The sequence below is a fragment of the Biomphalaria glabrata genome, chromosome 10 (assembly GCF_947242115.1).
Source record: "Biomphalaria glabrata chromosome 10, xgBioGlab47.1, whole genome shotgun sequence".
Classification (NCBI taxonomy): domain Eukaryota; kingdom Metazoa; phylum Mollusca; class Gastropoda; family Planorbidae; genus Biomphalaria; species Biomphalaria glabrata.
Window position 1 is genome coordinate 1,184,839 of NC_074720.1, and position 17,369 is coordinate 1,202,207.

At 33.2% G+C, this 17,369-nt stretch overlaps 1 protein-coding gene across 1 annotated transcript; it reads right to left on the reverse strand.

Moving 5' to 3' along the window:
- Positions 1 to 2,091: 2,091 nt before the first annotated feature.
- LOC129928736 (kinesin-like protein KIF15) lies at positions 2,092 to 16,904 on the reverse strand. Its single transcript, XM_056044511.1, has 15 exons — positions 16,802 to 16,904; positions 15,663 to 15,763; positions 14,190 to 14,266; positions 13,881 to 13,918; positions 13,192 to 13,283; positions 12,910 to 13,089; positions 12,685 to 12,786; positions 12,481 to 12,588; positions 11,703 to 11,778; positions 11,500 to 11,580; positions 7,808 to 7,859; positions 6,895 to 7,004; positions 6,401 to 6,497; positions 4,620 to 4,743; positions 2,092 to 3,979 (listed from the first exon to the last, which is right to left on the reverse strand). The coding sequence occupies exons 1-9, from the start codon at positions 16,902 to 16,904 to the stop codon at positions 11,734 to 11,736; spliced, it is 846 nt and encodes a 281-aa protein (XP_055900486.1). The 3' UTR covers positions 2,092 to 3,979; positions 4,620 to 4,743; positions 6,401 to 6,497; positions 6,895 to 7,004; positions 7,808 to 7,859; positions 11,500 to 11,580; positions 11,703 to 11,733.
- Positions 16,905 to 17,369: the final 465 nt, after the last annotated feature.

Sequence of the window (17,369 nt, forward strand, 5' to 3'; positions counted from 1 at the left end):
GACTTGTTCGCTCTATGCTGGGAGAAGTGCGTGGTCCTACCTGAACTTCGAGACTCCGTAATCATATCCCTATACAAAAAGGGTGACAAGTCTATCTGCTCAAGGAAATATAGATCATGTGAAACACAACTAATAGGACTAATTGATGATTTTTCAAAAGGTTTAGATAATAGTGAACAAATAGATGCTATCTTACTAGATTTTTCTAAGGCTTTTGACAAAGTTCACCACCATAGTTTGCTTAAAAAATTAAAATATTTCGGCATTAATGGTCCACTGCATCAGTGGATTAAAGACTTTCTGATAAGGAGAGAACAAACTGTAATAATAAATGGCTCTAAATCAACACCGATAACAGTAAACTCAGGTGTACCTCAAGGTACAGTCTTGGGTCCACTACTATTTTTAATTTACATAAATGATTTACCAAATTGCATTAGTTCAGGAACAAAAGTCAGATTATTTGCAGACGATTGCATAATATATAGAACAATAAAAACAACACAAGACACAGATATTTTACAAAGAGAATTAGATGAATTACAGAAATGGGAATCAAATTGGAGCATGTCTTTCCACCCAGAAAAATGTCAGTTGTTAAGAGTAACAAAAAAACTAAAACAAATTAATTCCACTTATCTTATTCATGGCAAACCAGTAACACAGACTAAAAACGCAAAATACCTAGGTGTTATAATAAATGAAAAACTATCATGGAATCCACATATTGATGAAACTACAAAAAAATCAAACAAAGCATTAGCATTTTTTAAAAGAAATTTCTATAAATCAAATAAGAACATAAAACTAAAATGTTACTTAACCTTGGTCAGGCCAATAATAGAATATGCATCCTCCGTTTGGGACCCCTCAACTCAAGAAAACATTAAGAAACTGGAACAGACACAAAATAGAGCAGTGAGATTCATAACAAACGAATATTCACATTTGACTAGAGTAACACCTTTAGTAAAATCACTAAATTTAGAAAGCCTTCAGGACAGAAGGCTCAAAAGTAAAGTAGCAATCATACATAAAACACTGAACCATAATCTTCAAATACAAAAACAAAATTTAATAAAATACTCTGAAAGACACAAAGATAAAGGCATATTCCTCGTCCCATATGCTAGGACAAATTTGTACAAATACTCCTTCTTCCCTAGTGCTATTAGAGCATGGAATGGGTTGCCTGAGCTAGCCAGGAAAACCAGTGACTTGGCAGAATTTAAGTCATTGGTTAATATGCATGACTAAATGCATGACGCGTAGGACGTAATCATCTTCTTTTTTGAAGTAACGTCTGTATTATATAAGATAAGAAGAAGAAACCTTAAAACTATCGAGGCATTACACTTCTGTGAGTAGCAGGAAAGATCTTTGCTCGAGTGTTGCTCGACCGACTAACCCACTCTTTAGTGGACTAGGTCTTATCTGAAAGCCAGTGTGACACAGAGGTGCCCTCTCTGATCACTTTCCAATAGAAAATGGCGTGAAGCAGGGCTGTGTACTTGCTCCTACTCTATTCGCTATCTTCTTTCTTAGTTATAATGCATTTATCACTTACTTGATCTATATTATTAAAATAGAATGGCACCCTCCTTCAAATTCTTTGGAGTGAAAATACAAATCTAAAACATAGAACATGTTATATCCTCATGTTTACTTTCACTAACAAGAAAAGTACGTTTGTAGAATATACATCATGCTCAGTTGTTTCCCTTTATTCCCAGTTCCCACTTACTTCAAATTTAGCATATTCCACAGCCTTTAGGTCTATATTATCTCTCATTAATATTTTATACATTTAAAGTTTACTTGAAGTTATATAATTATTTTCATCGGTCTAATCTAAATTTTGATCAAAGTTAAAGAAATCTTGAGCTATAAGTCAAATGTGATGAACAGAGCAACCAGATCAACATGACACTGAGTCAGAACTAGAGAACTATAAGGTGTGGTTTGGTATTTAAAGTATAGAAGCCACTTGATGACCCTATTTCTATATCCCAATAAAAGTTGTGTGATGCTTCTTACTCTGTTGTAAATTCTGCCAAGTAAAAGAAAAATTGATGAAACTTGAAAACAAGATTAGAAAATAAATAACTTTATTTTCACTCATTAGAACATTTTGTTCAGTAAGGCATCAGTTGTGGTGTAATGACAAATGTTATGAAAAGTAACAGAACCAATTCTTGTTAATCCATGAAAGCAATAAAATATCAGCTAATATAAATCACATATTACAATATCACTAAGCTAATTTGAAGATCTAATAGTACTAGGGGCCTTTAACAAAAAAATTGATTGCTATAATTATAAATAACAACTACTACTCCTAGCATAGTCATTGTAGGGTCACATTTCTGTGGCTTAATGTTAAAAATTACACCTTATTCTATTTAAGATATTGATTCTAACTAATGGCAGTTAAACTTGAGTACGGAATGTTTTTATGTACAACACTTCTGCAATTAAGTAAGTAAGTAAAGTTCCCCTTTCAGACCTTGTGGTCTATAGGGCAGATGATGTAAAGGTCATCTGATTCTGTGGCCTACCAGGCAGTGGCCTCGAAGCACTTCATTATGGCTCTCAGATTTGGCAGCTACATGCAAAGCATTTAAGAGTGCTAGAAGGATTGAACCAAAGGAGTCTGGGTTCAATTATGGGCATAAAATGGCAAAAATACACTAAATATAAATACAGACTGCCACAATGAAACAAAGATGACCCAAAGAAAAACTGAAAGACCAGACAGACAGTTATAATAGAGCTCATGGTCTGTGTTGATACATAAACAAAAACTTCCAACTTCCTTAAACTTAAGACTGTCATAATAAACAGCAATAGAAATTATCTGATATGAATATTTACAAACACATTATACAAGTAGTTTAACATATAAGTTATTCAGAAAAATCAAAACACCAACAAAAAAAAAAAAAGGATTCAAGACAATACATGAAGATCAAATAGCTATTTCTAATAACTAATTCTTTATGTACAGTACATATTTACAATAGGACAGCTTATTTATGTATTAATACAGTTGTAGCTGTGTAAAATACAACCATGCCTAAATAGCCTACCTATAAATTCAACCTTGCGAGCTCCTACAAAAATGGTCATATTATTTTTCTTAATTTGTGTCAAAATAGGAGAAATATTTGAGCTTTATTTTTGTTCTTTCTAGAAAAAAGATAAATGTGGATGCTCTTTCTCTTTGCTCAATTTAGGAAACCTTGAGGCCTAGTTACATTACAGTTACAGAGATGACAAATTTATCCAAAAGTAGTAAATTTTATTTAAGGCCTCTAGTTCATAACTTATGAAAATTTAAACTACTAGAGTGAAACACCTCTTGTTCATTTTATTACAAGTATTGACATCAAACATATTCCAATAAAGCATACTTTTAAGCAGAGGATATTCTATATACATATTCATAAATATTAGATATAGAAGCACATGTAACAGACATTTTCAATTCCACAATTTTTATGAGAAACAAATGGCTAGTGAAATGAAAGACAATTTCCATAAACATCTTTTTAAATTCCATTGTAGAACTTATTGACTAAAAGAGTGTAGTAGCTTGAACTTAAGAAAAATCTTAACAAAAATATCTCGACATATTTCTTTTACAGTCAAACTGTGTATAAACACAATTATTTGTCTAGAGTCAATGCCAATCTTGGGCATCAAACTAAAATATACGTTAATTCAAATACTGGTAGAATTCAACCAATCATTGACATGCTTACAAGTACTGTATCTCTTGTACTGGATTTTTTAAGAAGAATGAAGTGGCTTTCATTTGAATTATAACCATTGATTGGTATAAAAAAACAAACTTTATACTGCTTTTACAAAAACAGTGACTCTTTAAAAGGATGTTATTAGTTCATTCACTTTTTTTTACTTCTCCAAGATTGTTCATTTATTTCTGGCATTTTTGTTTCTTTTATTAGAGCTCTTCCTGAAAAAATGTAGCAGTAAAATAGAATCAAAAAAATACTTAACAAATATTTTTAATGAAGATCTATGTACTTACTACTTTATCTATACTAATAGCTACTAAACTGTAACAAATAAATACATTTTATACATTCATTGTCCAGTTCACTTCAACACAGTGCTAGGAGTTAAAATCTAAAGTTGGATTTTATTCAATAATTAATTTGCTATGGAAACACAGAGAGTGTTTGATTCTGTTTTTGTGATCAGTGTCTTTATAATTGTCCATGTGATAGTAAATGTTAAAATTGTGACCCAGAGGGTGTTTATCTTTAAAATCTTTATAATTTTCTTAATGTTTTCCTCAAATAAGTATCCAAGTATGGTTTGTGTTAAATGCCAATGATTGTACTTTTAAGGGCGTATCAAGTTTATTTTTAATGTTCAGATTACCAAACCAGGCAGATGTTGAAAATTAAAATATTACAGATGAGAGCATAGTACATTGACAATATTTTTTGTAATGCATAATAAGGAAATTGTTTTAGTAGTCTTAATCTTTGTTGTCCATTTTTGGTGATATAATTGGGTGATATAATCTGTGTGTGTAGTGAAATATAAATATATAAAGTGTAAAGCATTACTATTCTGGGCATAATTACCTCTAACCGAGCCATTTTTTTCTGAAGATGACTTTCTCTCTCCAGGCTCACCAATAGCACCTCCTTGCATAGGCACAGCACTCTGAAATTCTTGAAATGCCTCAGCAGCACCCATTTTATTGCACTAAAAAAAAAGATAAATAACGATAAAATGTAAAATAATTGTGTTGATATGAAAACAAGAAGAATATGTTTTTACAAGTCAGTGGCATAAACTGCTTGGCTGCAAGGAGGCTTCAGTTCGAAACCCAATTAAGTTGTTTGCTGACTGCCTAAATCAGCATAGAAAACCTTAACCCATATACCCCTCCCCCTACATTTCCACACAAAAAAAACATTAGAGCAATGATCATGTTCTAAGCATGAAAAAGATACTATGCAAAAATGTTAAAAATATATAGAATGTATATAGTCTATATCCTTTCAGTAATTTTGAGTACGAGAACAAACACATTCAATGATCCTAACCCTTATCAATAGTGCTATCATGGCCAAATTCAAATTTAACTTTCCATCAGGACAATCAGTAACAAATGTGGTATGGACTGAGCAATGCAACTCCTGTTTCCAAGCCTGTAACATACTTTTTACTTTTCCTGTTTTCTACATCAGGAATTCCACGTGTCTTTTAACCTCTTAACATGATGTGAACATTAAATCAGGCAATGTCAACTGAGACTGTGACAATCATGACCATCTAACGACAGTCCAGAGCACAAAGCACACGATCTGGCAGCCATCCAAAAAGCAACATAGACTCAACTGAAGGGAGTTGCCCAGAACAGACGCCCATGAAGTGGTACTGTTAAAGCCCTATGCCCTTCTGGGAGTCAAAAGGAATAAGTCAAGTAAGTCAACATTGTGACCATCTAATGACAATTAGACAAGGTAGACATCCCTGTGTTAAAATGAATCATTAGAAAAAAGTAATAGATTATTAATACCTTAAAAATAGAGTTTTAATTAGCATCATTGACTTGAGGAAATTAATACAAGTTACAAAATGTCTTTAAAATCTATTCAATCTAATGTATTCATGAGCAGGAGTTTTTCTACTTATAAACGTGATGTTCAGCTGAATTATTATTATAGCTTTTATATAGCGCTACTTTCATGCTTATAGCATGCTCAGAGTGCTTTTGGTCCAATCTCATTTGTGGACCGGTGGGGGGAGGGGGTATCTAGGAGTTGGTTTTCCATGCTGCCTTTAGGCGCTCAGTAAACACAACTCTGCCCGAGTCAGGTGTCGAACCTCGAGCCCCCTTCTAGGTAGCCAAGCCAAGCCAAGTTCAAGCGCACTTGGCCTCTCGACCACGCTTCTGAATGGCAAAAGCTGCATGGCTAGCCATCAAGAGTGGGAAGTTTTGATTGTGTGCATGTTCTAAATGTTTCAATGAAGTTTGAAAAGCTTCCACAGAACAGCACTAAAATGTAAGGAAAAAAATTGAAAAGACAGAAAGGAATGAGTCAAAGTAGATTTTGTTGAGTAGAGCCTAATGTTAAGGCTTGTGATACTATAAAAAGTCTCCTTCTCAACTGGGTGGGCATGATGCATTTGTTAAGATTGAAGGGTGTGCCATTGAATTGAAGCTGTGAGGGGATCAACATAATCAAAGGGGAGTCCCAGAATTCACCAGTTTCTTAAATGAGCAGATGGCATCGTAAAGAAAAAAAAAGGCTTAATATAGAAGAAGGGAGTGTCTTAGTAATCCCTAGTTTGCTTGATGAATCAATTGTAAAGTGAAGGGGTAAAAACAATGCAAAATACAAAATATACTTACATTCCTGTCTTTTAAAACAGATGCATGTGTTTCTCTGGCAAGGTGAAGTTCCTCTTTTAATTTTGCTACTTCAAATAATAACTCAGCTACTTTTTTTCTGATTGAAAATAAAACATGTATAGTTACAATAATTGCATGCAATATTTAAATGATATTGATCACAAGGTGGTGTAGCTGAGATATTCAGTTACAAGTGTTCAAAGTAAATACAATGACCATTAAAAGAATGATAAATTAGAATTTCTTAAACCTTGCAAGAATAACATATTAGTAAAAGGGTTAAGTAAACTTGACTCTTAAAAACAGATTACAATCTAAACAAGTAAAATTAAACATAATCAATGCTGAGTCCTTAAATTGGTGAAGAATCATTTTATTAATTAAGAAAAAGGCAGGGTTTGTAAAAAAAAAAAAAAAAAAGGCATAGGAATTTTTTTTTAATGTTACAGTTTCCTCAACAGTTACAACAGTTAGACAGTATCTTTGATACTTACATCTTTGCCAAAGATTGATCTCTCAAACTCTTCCATCTTGCGGCTATAGGCTAATTCAATTTTCTTAATAACTTGAAAATTTGGCACTTCAGGAGCTTTCTGCTCACAAACTATTGAACACAAAGAAATTAGAATAATTTTATTCCAGAAAAGTCAAAATTATACAATTATTCTAGCTTGATCATTTGAATTTGGTAAAGACCAATGACCTTACAAACTACAGAGCTAAATAAATAAACACAGAAGAAGCTTTTTTATTTCATTAAGTTGTTTTATTTTGCAGTTTTCTTGTTTCAAAGTATTAAATAAAGAAAAAAGTCATGATACTAAAAAAGAATTGAAATAAAGTAGCAAAGCTAATAGGTTAGAGCCATTAATGCATTTGTTTATGTTTTTGTCATGTTCAGTTTTTTCATTGAAAGAATTTGTCCATTTTGAGATGATCTCACATAGTTGTAGTGGGTCAAAGTTATCTATCTTGTTTAGTGATGCTCATTTAATAAGACTATACAACTATACAACTACAAGTGTCATAAGTTGTATTTTCTTTTGAACTTTTAAAGTGTTTAATTCATACAAGAAAAATAATGTGACTTCCCTTTCCTAGGTTTTTCAGATAGTTTTCCCCTCAAAAAAGCCTACTGCCTACAATGACAACTAGGTATGGATGGGCTACCTGGTCATTTTGACTTTTTTACTTATATAATTTACTTTTCATGAGCAAGCATAACAAATACCACATACATCTATTTACCAACCAAAGTAATAACCTTCTGACATTGTTAATGGCAAGGGACTATCATGAGAACCTGAGCTAGAAATTTCCTATTATCAGAATGCAATGTCAAACAACTAAGCAAATTTATTTCTGAAAGTTACAATAAAATATTTGTTAGTAATAGGGCAGTCTTACCTTCTGTGTGCTTCAACATAGCTTGTAAAACTTTGTTGTCTTTTTCAAATTTCTAGAAATCAAAATGAAAGTTTTTTTTTAACCAATTATAATTTTTTAAATAAGGTTTATTGTACATCCACTCCCCTCATTAAAGAATTTTAAAAATTTGCCTTCCATCTAGACCAGGGGTGGGCAAATTATGGCCAGCAGGCCACATGCAGCCCACCGGAGCATTTTATGCCGCCCGCTGACACCCAAAAACATTATATATGCCCACTTAATGTGTAAAAATATAATGATTTTAAAAATCTATTTAAATTATTGAAACTTCTGATTCTTATGACGAAGATGCTAAAGAAACATTTCTTTATATGCCATTCTAATAAGTTTAAAGTAAAGGAGGATTTTTGTAATTGGTAATATGTCGAAACATTTAGTCAAAGACACAAACTCAGGCCATTTTTTTATTCAGTACTATAAAGAACTAGTTGAAAATGTTGGGTTGGCATGGAACAAGATGGCGAGTTTAACAACATGGTGTCCGAGCTTTGACTGAGAAAAACACGCACAAAGCTTTCCTAATAAAAGAAAGAACAATATCCCAACCATAAACTCTTACCTCTACACTGGAAAGTTTGTGAAAAGCTGCATTGAATATTAGACATGGTATTGACCCAATTATCTCAGAGCTCAAAGTTATCAGAGCTAGGGGTCTTGATCACAGGCAGTTCAGAGAACTACTTGGATATTTAGAAACATATCATTCCAATGTTTGGTACTACAGTGTTATCCGCTAGCTTAGCATGTTCAAGGTAATGAGAAAAACTTGAGATCTCAAGGAAGAAATTGTTTTGTTCCTGTGACTTTGTAACTAATATTTCTAAGGAAGAGTGAAAGATAGCCTTTATGTTTGCCATCAACACTATCCCAATTGGTTATTTGCACATGAAATGTATGTGCATGTTAAATCTTTTCAAACAAAGTCATCCCATTTCTCCAGGCAAACAAGTAAAGACAGGTTTTGACATTTGCTGAAAAAGTGTAAAGGGGTTGAAAAGTACAAGACTTATTCTTTGATTGTGGAATTTGAAAGCAAATTTTAAGAAGTCAAGAACTTAGAAACAGTTTTCAATTTCATTAGTTCACCAATTAGCTGATTCAACTCTAGAGGACACACCTCCAAGCAAATAATGACCTGAAAGAGAAGTTCAAGTATGTTCTTCCACAGGAGTTTTATGGGTCTTTTCTAGAAACTGCATTTCCAAACTTAAAAAACATTGCTGTTAAAGTTTCCCATTATTAGGGTCCACATACATCTTTGAAAATATGATTGAAAATAAACAAGTGTAAGCAGTCAAGAGGATAACAACCAGTAAGCTAGTTCCACAGTTCAGGAACATTATGCACAAATGTAAACAGTTAAATACTTCACATTGACAACAACTATAATATTAATGTCTTCGATTCCGAAGATTAAGGATGATTACAGTGTTTCACATGACTTCACAAACCCAGTTGCAACCTGCATATTTTCCCGCATTTCGTTCAGACAAAGCCATTGTGGTGAAATGTTATAATGTTGGAGGCCACTATGAAGAGATTATTAGTAAAATTAATTTAATTTACAACTCTTGTTGTAACTTTTCAATAGGGAGTGTAAAAAATTAAAGTAAATGTATATTACAGTAAATATGTGAATTAAAAGATATTCCAGCTACCCGTCGCCTCAGCGTGGCCCTCCGGTGGAAACATCCAGAGGTGGATCTGGACAGGCTAAGAACGAGTAGCGAACCAGGCCTTCTAGCAGGTCTCCCTGGGTGAGCTTTTGTTTTTTTTTATCTCACTCGGGATGGGGATGGAACAAGTAACCAGCAACCCAGTCCAAAAAGTCCGCCACGCCGTTCCACAAAGGGGGTCGTCATCAGTACCAGGAGCCTGGAGTGGCGACTCCCGCACGGAATTGTGGCGGTTACAGAATAGGAATATGAGACAAGCTCCCCGCAGTTAGTACTGTCCTCGACCACTTATAGCGAGTGGTATGAGAGCAGGGACGGTGCGCTGTGTACATGGCACGGCCCGGTTTTCCCATTCAGTCAACCGATATGGCCGCCTACCGTTGGGTGCCCTCAGACAGGACAGGGGTGAAGAGCCCCATGTCCAGGCCTGGTGGTTGGATAAAAGCCTTTCTAACCATCAACGGGATAATGGCGCCTCCGGCCCCGATTCCCTACTGGACTTCATCGAAGGTGATAAGCCCAGAGATGTTTGAACAGGAAATACAGACAGATTTATTTTTAGAACCAGTCACTAAGAGAAAAGATGGAGGAGGAAATAAACACAATGAAAGCTTTAATAGTCCTAAGTTCAGAACATTGCAGTAGAATAAAGTTTGATACAGAAGTCAAAGTGTAAAAAATAGAAAATATGCAAACTAAGTTACAAATGGAGTCAACACAATATTTTTTATTCCTCAGAATCATGAATCTCAGCTGACAGCCAAAGAAGAAGAACTGCAAAGAGTGAACACTGACTCTTCAGGTGAATTTCTTGAGTGAATGATCCTAAGTACTTAGTACTTGAGGAGGAGGAAAGCAATTTATCTTTGACAACTGAGAAAAGAGACATTGACATCCAGACAGACAGGAACACTGCAAATGGTTTAGATGAGATAAGAAAATGTAGCTGTGGGTCCTTAAACTTAATAAAAAAAAAATGATGACTAACAGCCTTTACTTTTCCCCACTTAATGTCAGGTACCAATTAAGGCACCCAAAGATCCTGAAATGAAAAATTCCAGTCTTCACCAAGAGTTGAACCCGGGACCCCCGGCTTGGAGGGCTAGCATTTACCAGGCCTCCTAAAACAAATGAAACATGACATATAACATAAGCACAATAATTGCTGACAGAAAAAAGTGAACAAAATCTGGTGAAACAAAGATAGGCTCTGACATTACCCTGGGTAACAATACAGGTCTACAGACCAAAAATAACTCTACTGGCTTGGAAGCTTTTTTTTCTGGGGGGACCTGTATGGCACAGTCAGATGTTAGCTTAGTACTTGGTCAACGTTGGCAATTCAGAACTCTATGATTTAAGAGCTTATGCTTCACCAAATGTTATTAACTTTATACTTAAGTACCCTAGTGCTGCTTTGATTTGTTACATGTCATTTTTTTATTTATCCATTTTAAAAGCTGCTGCGCAATCAAAGAACTCATTTTAAGTCTATTGTTATCCCATATGGGAGACAAACGTATGCCAAAGACAGTCTTTTTTGGTGAGCTAAAAGGTAACAAAGGCGCCCTACAAAAATGCTTCAAAGACCAGCTTAGGGGTCAACTTTCCTTAGCTGACATAGAACAGAGCACCTGGTTACATGCGGCCTCATGAGAGATAGCTGGAGGTCACTCACAAAAAAGGCCGCAGGATACACATTTGAGACCAAAAGAAAATCCGCTGCCGAGGACAAACACAGACAGCGAAAAGAAAATCCAAATTGACCACCTGCAAACAATGGTTATGCTTGCCATGGATGTGGCAAAATATTTAGGTCACAGCTGGGGCTGAGGAGCCATGGGAAATACTGCATTCCTTACTAATCTTTGGACTCGAAGACAAGCCTTATTATTATCATACAATACATAAATATTGGTTTTATAAAAACTTTAAATGAAAAGTGCTAATTTATTTTAGCTATCACTAACAAACCTCTAAGTGATTCATAAAGTTCAACTTTTCCAGCAAGTTTTGATTTTCTTGTTGAAGTTTACTAATGACAGCATACAATTTCTGTCAATAAATAAAAATAGACAGATTTTCACCAACTCCTAATTCAATTTAAAAAAAATGTATATACAAGATATCTTATTTTCACTTTATGAGCACAGGTTTTCTTTTCAAGTTCAACCAACCTTAAATGAATCCTCCTGTAAAAAGAATATTTCATAATCTTTGAAAGAAAGATTCAAATCCTCTATTTTTGGAGATCTGAAGTAAAAAGGTAAAAATTGATTATGTAAAACTTATTTAACTTACTAGCAGAGATTTAGACTTGTTAGAGTGCATGAGTTTGGCCTATTGTATAGTACACATATGGTCTTTTAATGAGCATATATATGTTTCAGAGAAGCAAAAAACAAAAGTTATATTTAATGTTAACATAAGTTTGTTTAATTTTTAGACAGATGGTTACGTCTAGTACGAGGCACAGGTTCAAATATTTCTTGCCATAATTATTTTCAACATCTGATGGAATTATTAACTTGGCATGTTCATCATTCACTAGCCTGTTATGATTTCACTTCAATAACCTTTTTGTTATTAAAAAAATGTTATAATTGGTAAAGAATTAAGGAGAAATGTATGTCCTTTTTAATAAAATTAAATAATCATTAAAGGACCAAAAGTTATTTTAGTTTCAGATAACAAAATAAAAAATTATTACTTGCATGATTTTTATTATCAAAGTTAAGAAACTATACTTTTTTTTTTCTTTTATCTCTATTGAAACATTTAAACTTACCAAACATTTCCTTTGTAAAATTTCACAGAATATAAGTAACTTTAGCAAAAACATAAAATTCAGCTAGAATCCATTTTGACATTAGTTTTCTATCATAGACTATTTCATGAGCAATTATCAGAAATTAATATAACTTTCTTCTACTCCAAAAGAAAATGAAGAACTACTTTGAGCCGAGTGCTGTCAGTGTTGGTAGCTTTCTGTCTCTCTGATCCTGCCAGATCAATTAGATTTATCTGTGATATATTGCTTTTTTGGAAACCACCTACTTCCTCCTAGTAGATAAACACAGACAAAAATAAATGTCTATTTGTACATTAAGTGTACATGTTTTAATTAACATTAACATTTAATTGAAATAAAAACTATACCTTTGACTCTATTTTAACTGTAAAAACAGCATGAGAGCACGAACCCTCTCTGTTCATGGAAGTAAGAGCTACTCTACGATTCAACCAGCCCTTGATTATTAACTGAAGACAACAAAGTATGTTCCATTCCTTTAAAACTCAATTCAGGCATATTATTATCAAGAAAAATCTTACAAAAAACAAAAATGTGTAAAACTAGAATTAACTCAATGATGGCTTTAATACCTGATAAGCATCTCTTGGGTTGCAGATAACTTGCTCAATGAGTCCATCTATAAAGACACCTTTGTTCATATTCTCACATAAGCGAATACCTTGTGAAGCTGTATCCAAAAGATCAAAGATTTGCTCTTGATAGATTTCTAAAAAGGAGCAGCGACACAAAAACTGTTTTTTACTGCCATGCTGTGAAAAGAATTTAAAAAATTTTATGATTCGTGTTTTAAAAAAAAGTGGGGCAGAAAAAAAAAGGAAACATTTAAATCTAATACAATAAAAGAAAGTTACATCTTGTTGGTGAGCTATTACACTAAAGAGATACTCCAAACTTCTGGGAATCACACCGCGAAGCTGAGAGCTTTCCAAGTTCTCAGAGGGACCTTTAATAATAAAAAAAAAAGATTTAAAATAAATTTCTCTGTTAAATTTTTTCTTAAACATCGGCAATAATGCAGTTTTTACTAGATCAATATATTCAAATATTGATATTTATAACTACAATTAAAATATAACTAATATTTTGTCCTTTGAAAAAAAGCTTTCCCTTTTGTATGCATGTCATGTCTCCCTACTTGAGAAATGCTGGCCAAAGAACTCATAAAATCTAATTCCCCTTTAAGACCTTGTGGTCTATAGGGCAGAAGATGTAAAGGTCATCTGATTCTGTGGCCTATAGTTACTTAGGGTGTCATGTGGCCAGCACAATGACCAATCACATTTACTTTTCCCAACTAATGTTGGATACCCATTAGAGCTGGGTGGACGCCTGAAGATCCCAAAATTAAAAATCCCAGTCTTCACCAGGATTTGAACACTTGTTTGGAAGCCAAGCACTTTACCGCTCAGCCACCACGTCTCCTTCAGAAAATCTATTTAATTTAAGGTAATTTTTTATATAATATTCGTTGTAACAAAAAAATAATACAATATCATAAATGCCAAGATTTTATTTTTTTTAATAATGAAAGAACACTTACCAAACATAGTAAAACTTTTTCCTGAGCCAGTCTTACCACTAAGAAAGTGCAAAAGAAATAAAATGTTAACAATAGAGAGAGTGAAATGTAAGTGTACAGTGTACAAACCTCTACCACTGCCCCTGACAGAGTCTTTGTATAAAAAAAAAATACTGTTACAAGTTAAAAACAAATCTGAAACAAAGGTGAGCTTTAAAATTATTGAAGCTTAAGAGGAAAGAGCTAAGACTTGACAAACACTACTAGACAATGATGTATTTATCACTCCATCTTCTAAATACCTTCAATAAATTAGATTTCATGACTTACTAAGCTAATATGGATCCATTGTAGCCATTTAAACAATCTTCAATAATCTTTTTACCAACTAGTGAAAACACAGCTTCCTGGAAATGAAAAAGAAATGTTTTAATAATATCTTGAATTTTATCTTCAAATCTAAAAGATAAAAATAATAAGCAATAACCTAACCAATTGGATACAGGTACCCTAGAATCAATAGAAAGCTATCCAAAAATAGCTATCCACATATACACTTCATTCTTCAAAGCCATTATAAATGATGGTCTTAAGTGTCCTCCAGGTCTTTCCCGAAAAAAAACACTTAAGGATAAATGTAAAATGTGGAAAGCATTGGTCAAATATTGAAGCCAAAATGGATGCAATCTCTATTACTTTACAGACAGTAAGAAAAAGTCTATAACAACTATCACTATCAGAGATTATTGTCTGTACAGACTCATCTAGCCCAAGAAATCTTGATAACCTATACAGTACAGTAGTTACCCTGAGGTTGTCAGTTGTAGTCAAACTGAATTTTCATTAGATTGGATCAATAAACATTATCTTATCTTATATAATGTTGAATTTTAACATCACTGTGACATTACAATAGATCCTTGGTAACACAGGCATCATGGGAAATGAATAGGCAAATTATCCATGGAAAAACCCAACAGACCATTTAATTGCCACACTCAAAACTCAATGTTAGCAAGCAATTGCATGACCATGCAAAAACAAGCTTTATCTAAACAGTATCAATTTCCTCCCCTTAAAACAGCTATCTACTTTCTTTCAACTTAGAACAGGACACAAAGCTTTACATTTTCACCATAACAGAATAAACCAGACCCACCAACCCCTCCGCAAACATTGCGCCCAGCCTCTTGAAACTGTCAATCATATCTTCTTTGAATGCTCCAATCTAATTCACCTTAGGCAGACAATATTACAACAACCTATCATAACCAACACTCAGTATGGCAGTGTGGAACAGCTAAAAAAAAACATTCTAATTTTTCCTTGGCACAGATCGCAAAGGAGCTTACAGCTCAGCAACAAAAAGCTGGCTAGAAGAAGAAGGAAATCTTCAATTCTTCAAAACTAAACCTATTCTATTTGTCTACTGTAAATCATATCTCTTGTGTATATAAAAATATACACATTTTCATCTCAAATCATACATGATTTTTTCCTGCTTGCAATACTTAATTATATCGATAGACATACTAAGACAGCAGCAGAAATTTTGATAGAATTTCTTGCAAATAAAAATTCAATAGAGTGAACATTTGTTTTTAATTGTATAAACTAAGTTGCTCTACTAGTGTCTGGACCAAGCATTCACACAATTTAAATTTTTCACATTAAAAAAGAATATTAAAGGAAAAGTAGTTTGTAACATCAAAAAATTGGATACAACATTCTAATTCATTTCTTTTGTGTTTTTTTTAAAGGTTAAAGGTTAAGGATAAAATTTCATTCTTTACTGTGACCAACCTGTGTGGTGTCAGCATCTGCTACATTGTCATAGGTGAAAATTGTGGGCTCTGGCTTTGTGTGAAGAATAATGGCATTGTCTGCAGTGTTAACATCCAGAACTCATGGTGCAAAGTCTTTTTCACTTGGATCAGGAGGGCGAACTCTTAGCAATATTTGAATTGAATCTCTTTGTAAAGATGTAGACAAAGAAAGCAGGTTTACAAATACTGAAACTTAACATATAACATATTAAAAGGCACATTCCTCGTCCCATATGCTAGGACAAATTTGTACAAATACTCCTTCTTCCCTAGTGCTATTAGAGCATGGAATGGGTTGCCTGAGATAGCCAGGAAAACCAGTGACTTGGCAGAATTTAAGTCAATGGTTAATATGCATGACTAAACGCATGACGCGTAGGATGTAATCATCTTCTTTTTTGAAGTAACGTCTGTATTATATAAGATAAGATAAGATATTAAGCTAAAAAAGGCAAGTGACTTAGTTACAAAGCACTTAGCTTCTAAACAGAGGGATCTTAGGTTCCAATCTGATTGATTTTGAATTTCAGGAATTTAAGGATGCACCTGAATTCACTCATCTCTAATGGTTATCTGAAATTTTTTGGGGAAAGTAAAGGCAGTGGGCCATTGTGCTAGCAGCATGACACCCTAATCAGCCATAGAAACAAATGACATGTACATCATCTGTTCCATGTATTGCAAGGTCTGAAACTAGGTACTATTGAAATGCTTAAAAAAATAATAAAAAAAAAAACATGACTCTTCAACACTAAATGACTAGCACTGCAACCATGCATGTGTTGAGTTACTATTGATCTTAATGTTAAAATTGTAAAAACAAAAATGGTTTGAAAAAAAAAAAAGCTTAAACGAAGTGTAATTGTATCAATTAGTTTGGATCAGTCATGTAATCAAATTTCTAATAGATTATAATTATAATAATTTATAATAAGAAATTATAGTAATATTGAACAACAACAATAAATCGGTACGATTAATAATATTTTTACCAATGTTTTTTTTTAGAATTATTTCATGCTTTTAGTTTTCTCAGTATGCTATGACACTTATCTGGACCAGGGTGGATGTTACTGTAATTGATTTTTAAAGGCATTTAAAAAAAAAGGGAATGACCTGAATTCAAACTAGTATCCAGGCTCATGCCTCCTTGGGCTGAGGTGCTAACCAGTCTGCTAGTGAGGCACTTATGACTGGAAGATTGTATGTTTGTTTCCATTTAGAGGAGCAACCTATAAAGGAGACATTCAATTTATACCACCACTTCAGTCAAGTATCGGAACAATTTCTTTCCCTCATTCAAGATATGAAACAAAATTATAAGTTACCAATAGTTATTTTAGTAAATTTGTTAAATTATTTTATTGATTGTTGTATTATCAGGTAAAAGAAATAATTGTGAAACATTTCAGCTTAATCCGAGATTGGGTGTCAGACATAACATACAGGCAGATAGAGAGTTGATATAAGCTTTGTAAAAAGGTTCAACACCTAATGTATCTGGCATAAGCATCACTTATGTTATAAGAAATAAAAAAGTTAAATAAGTAAATAAAGGTAAACAAAGATGATCAATTATGCTTAATGTTTTGTTATATAAATTACAAGGTAATTTTTTTAAATACCGGTACATTAAAAATAATTTACAATTATGAAAAACAGTATGAAATATTGTGCTTTAAAG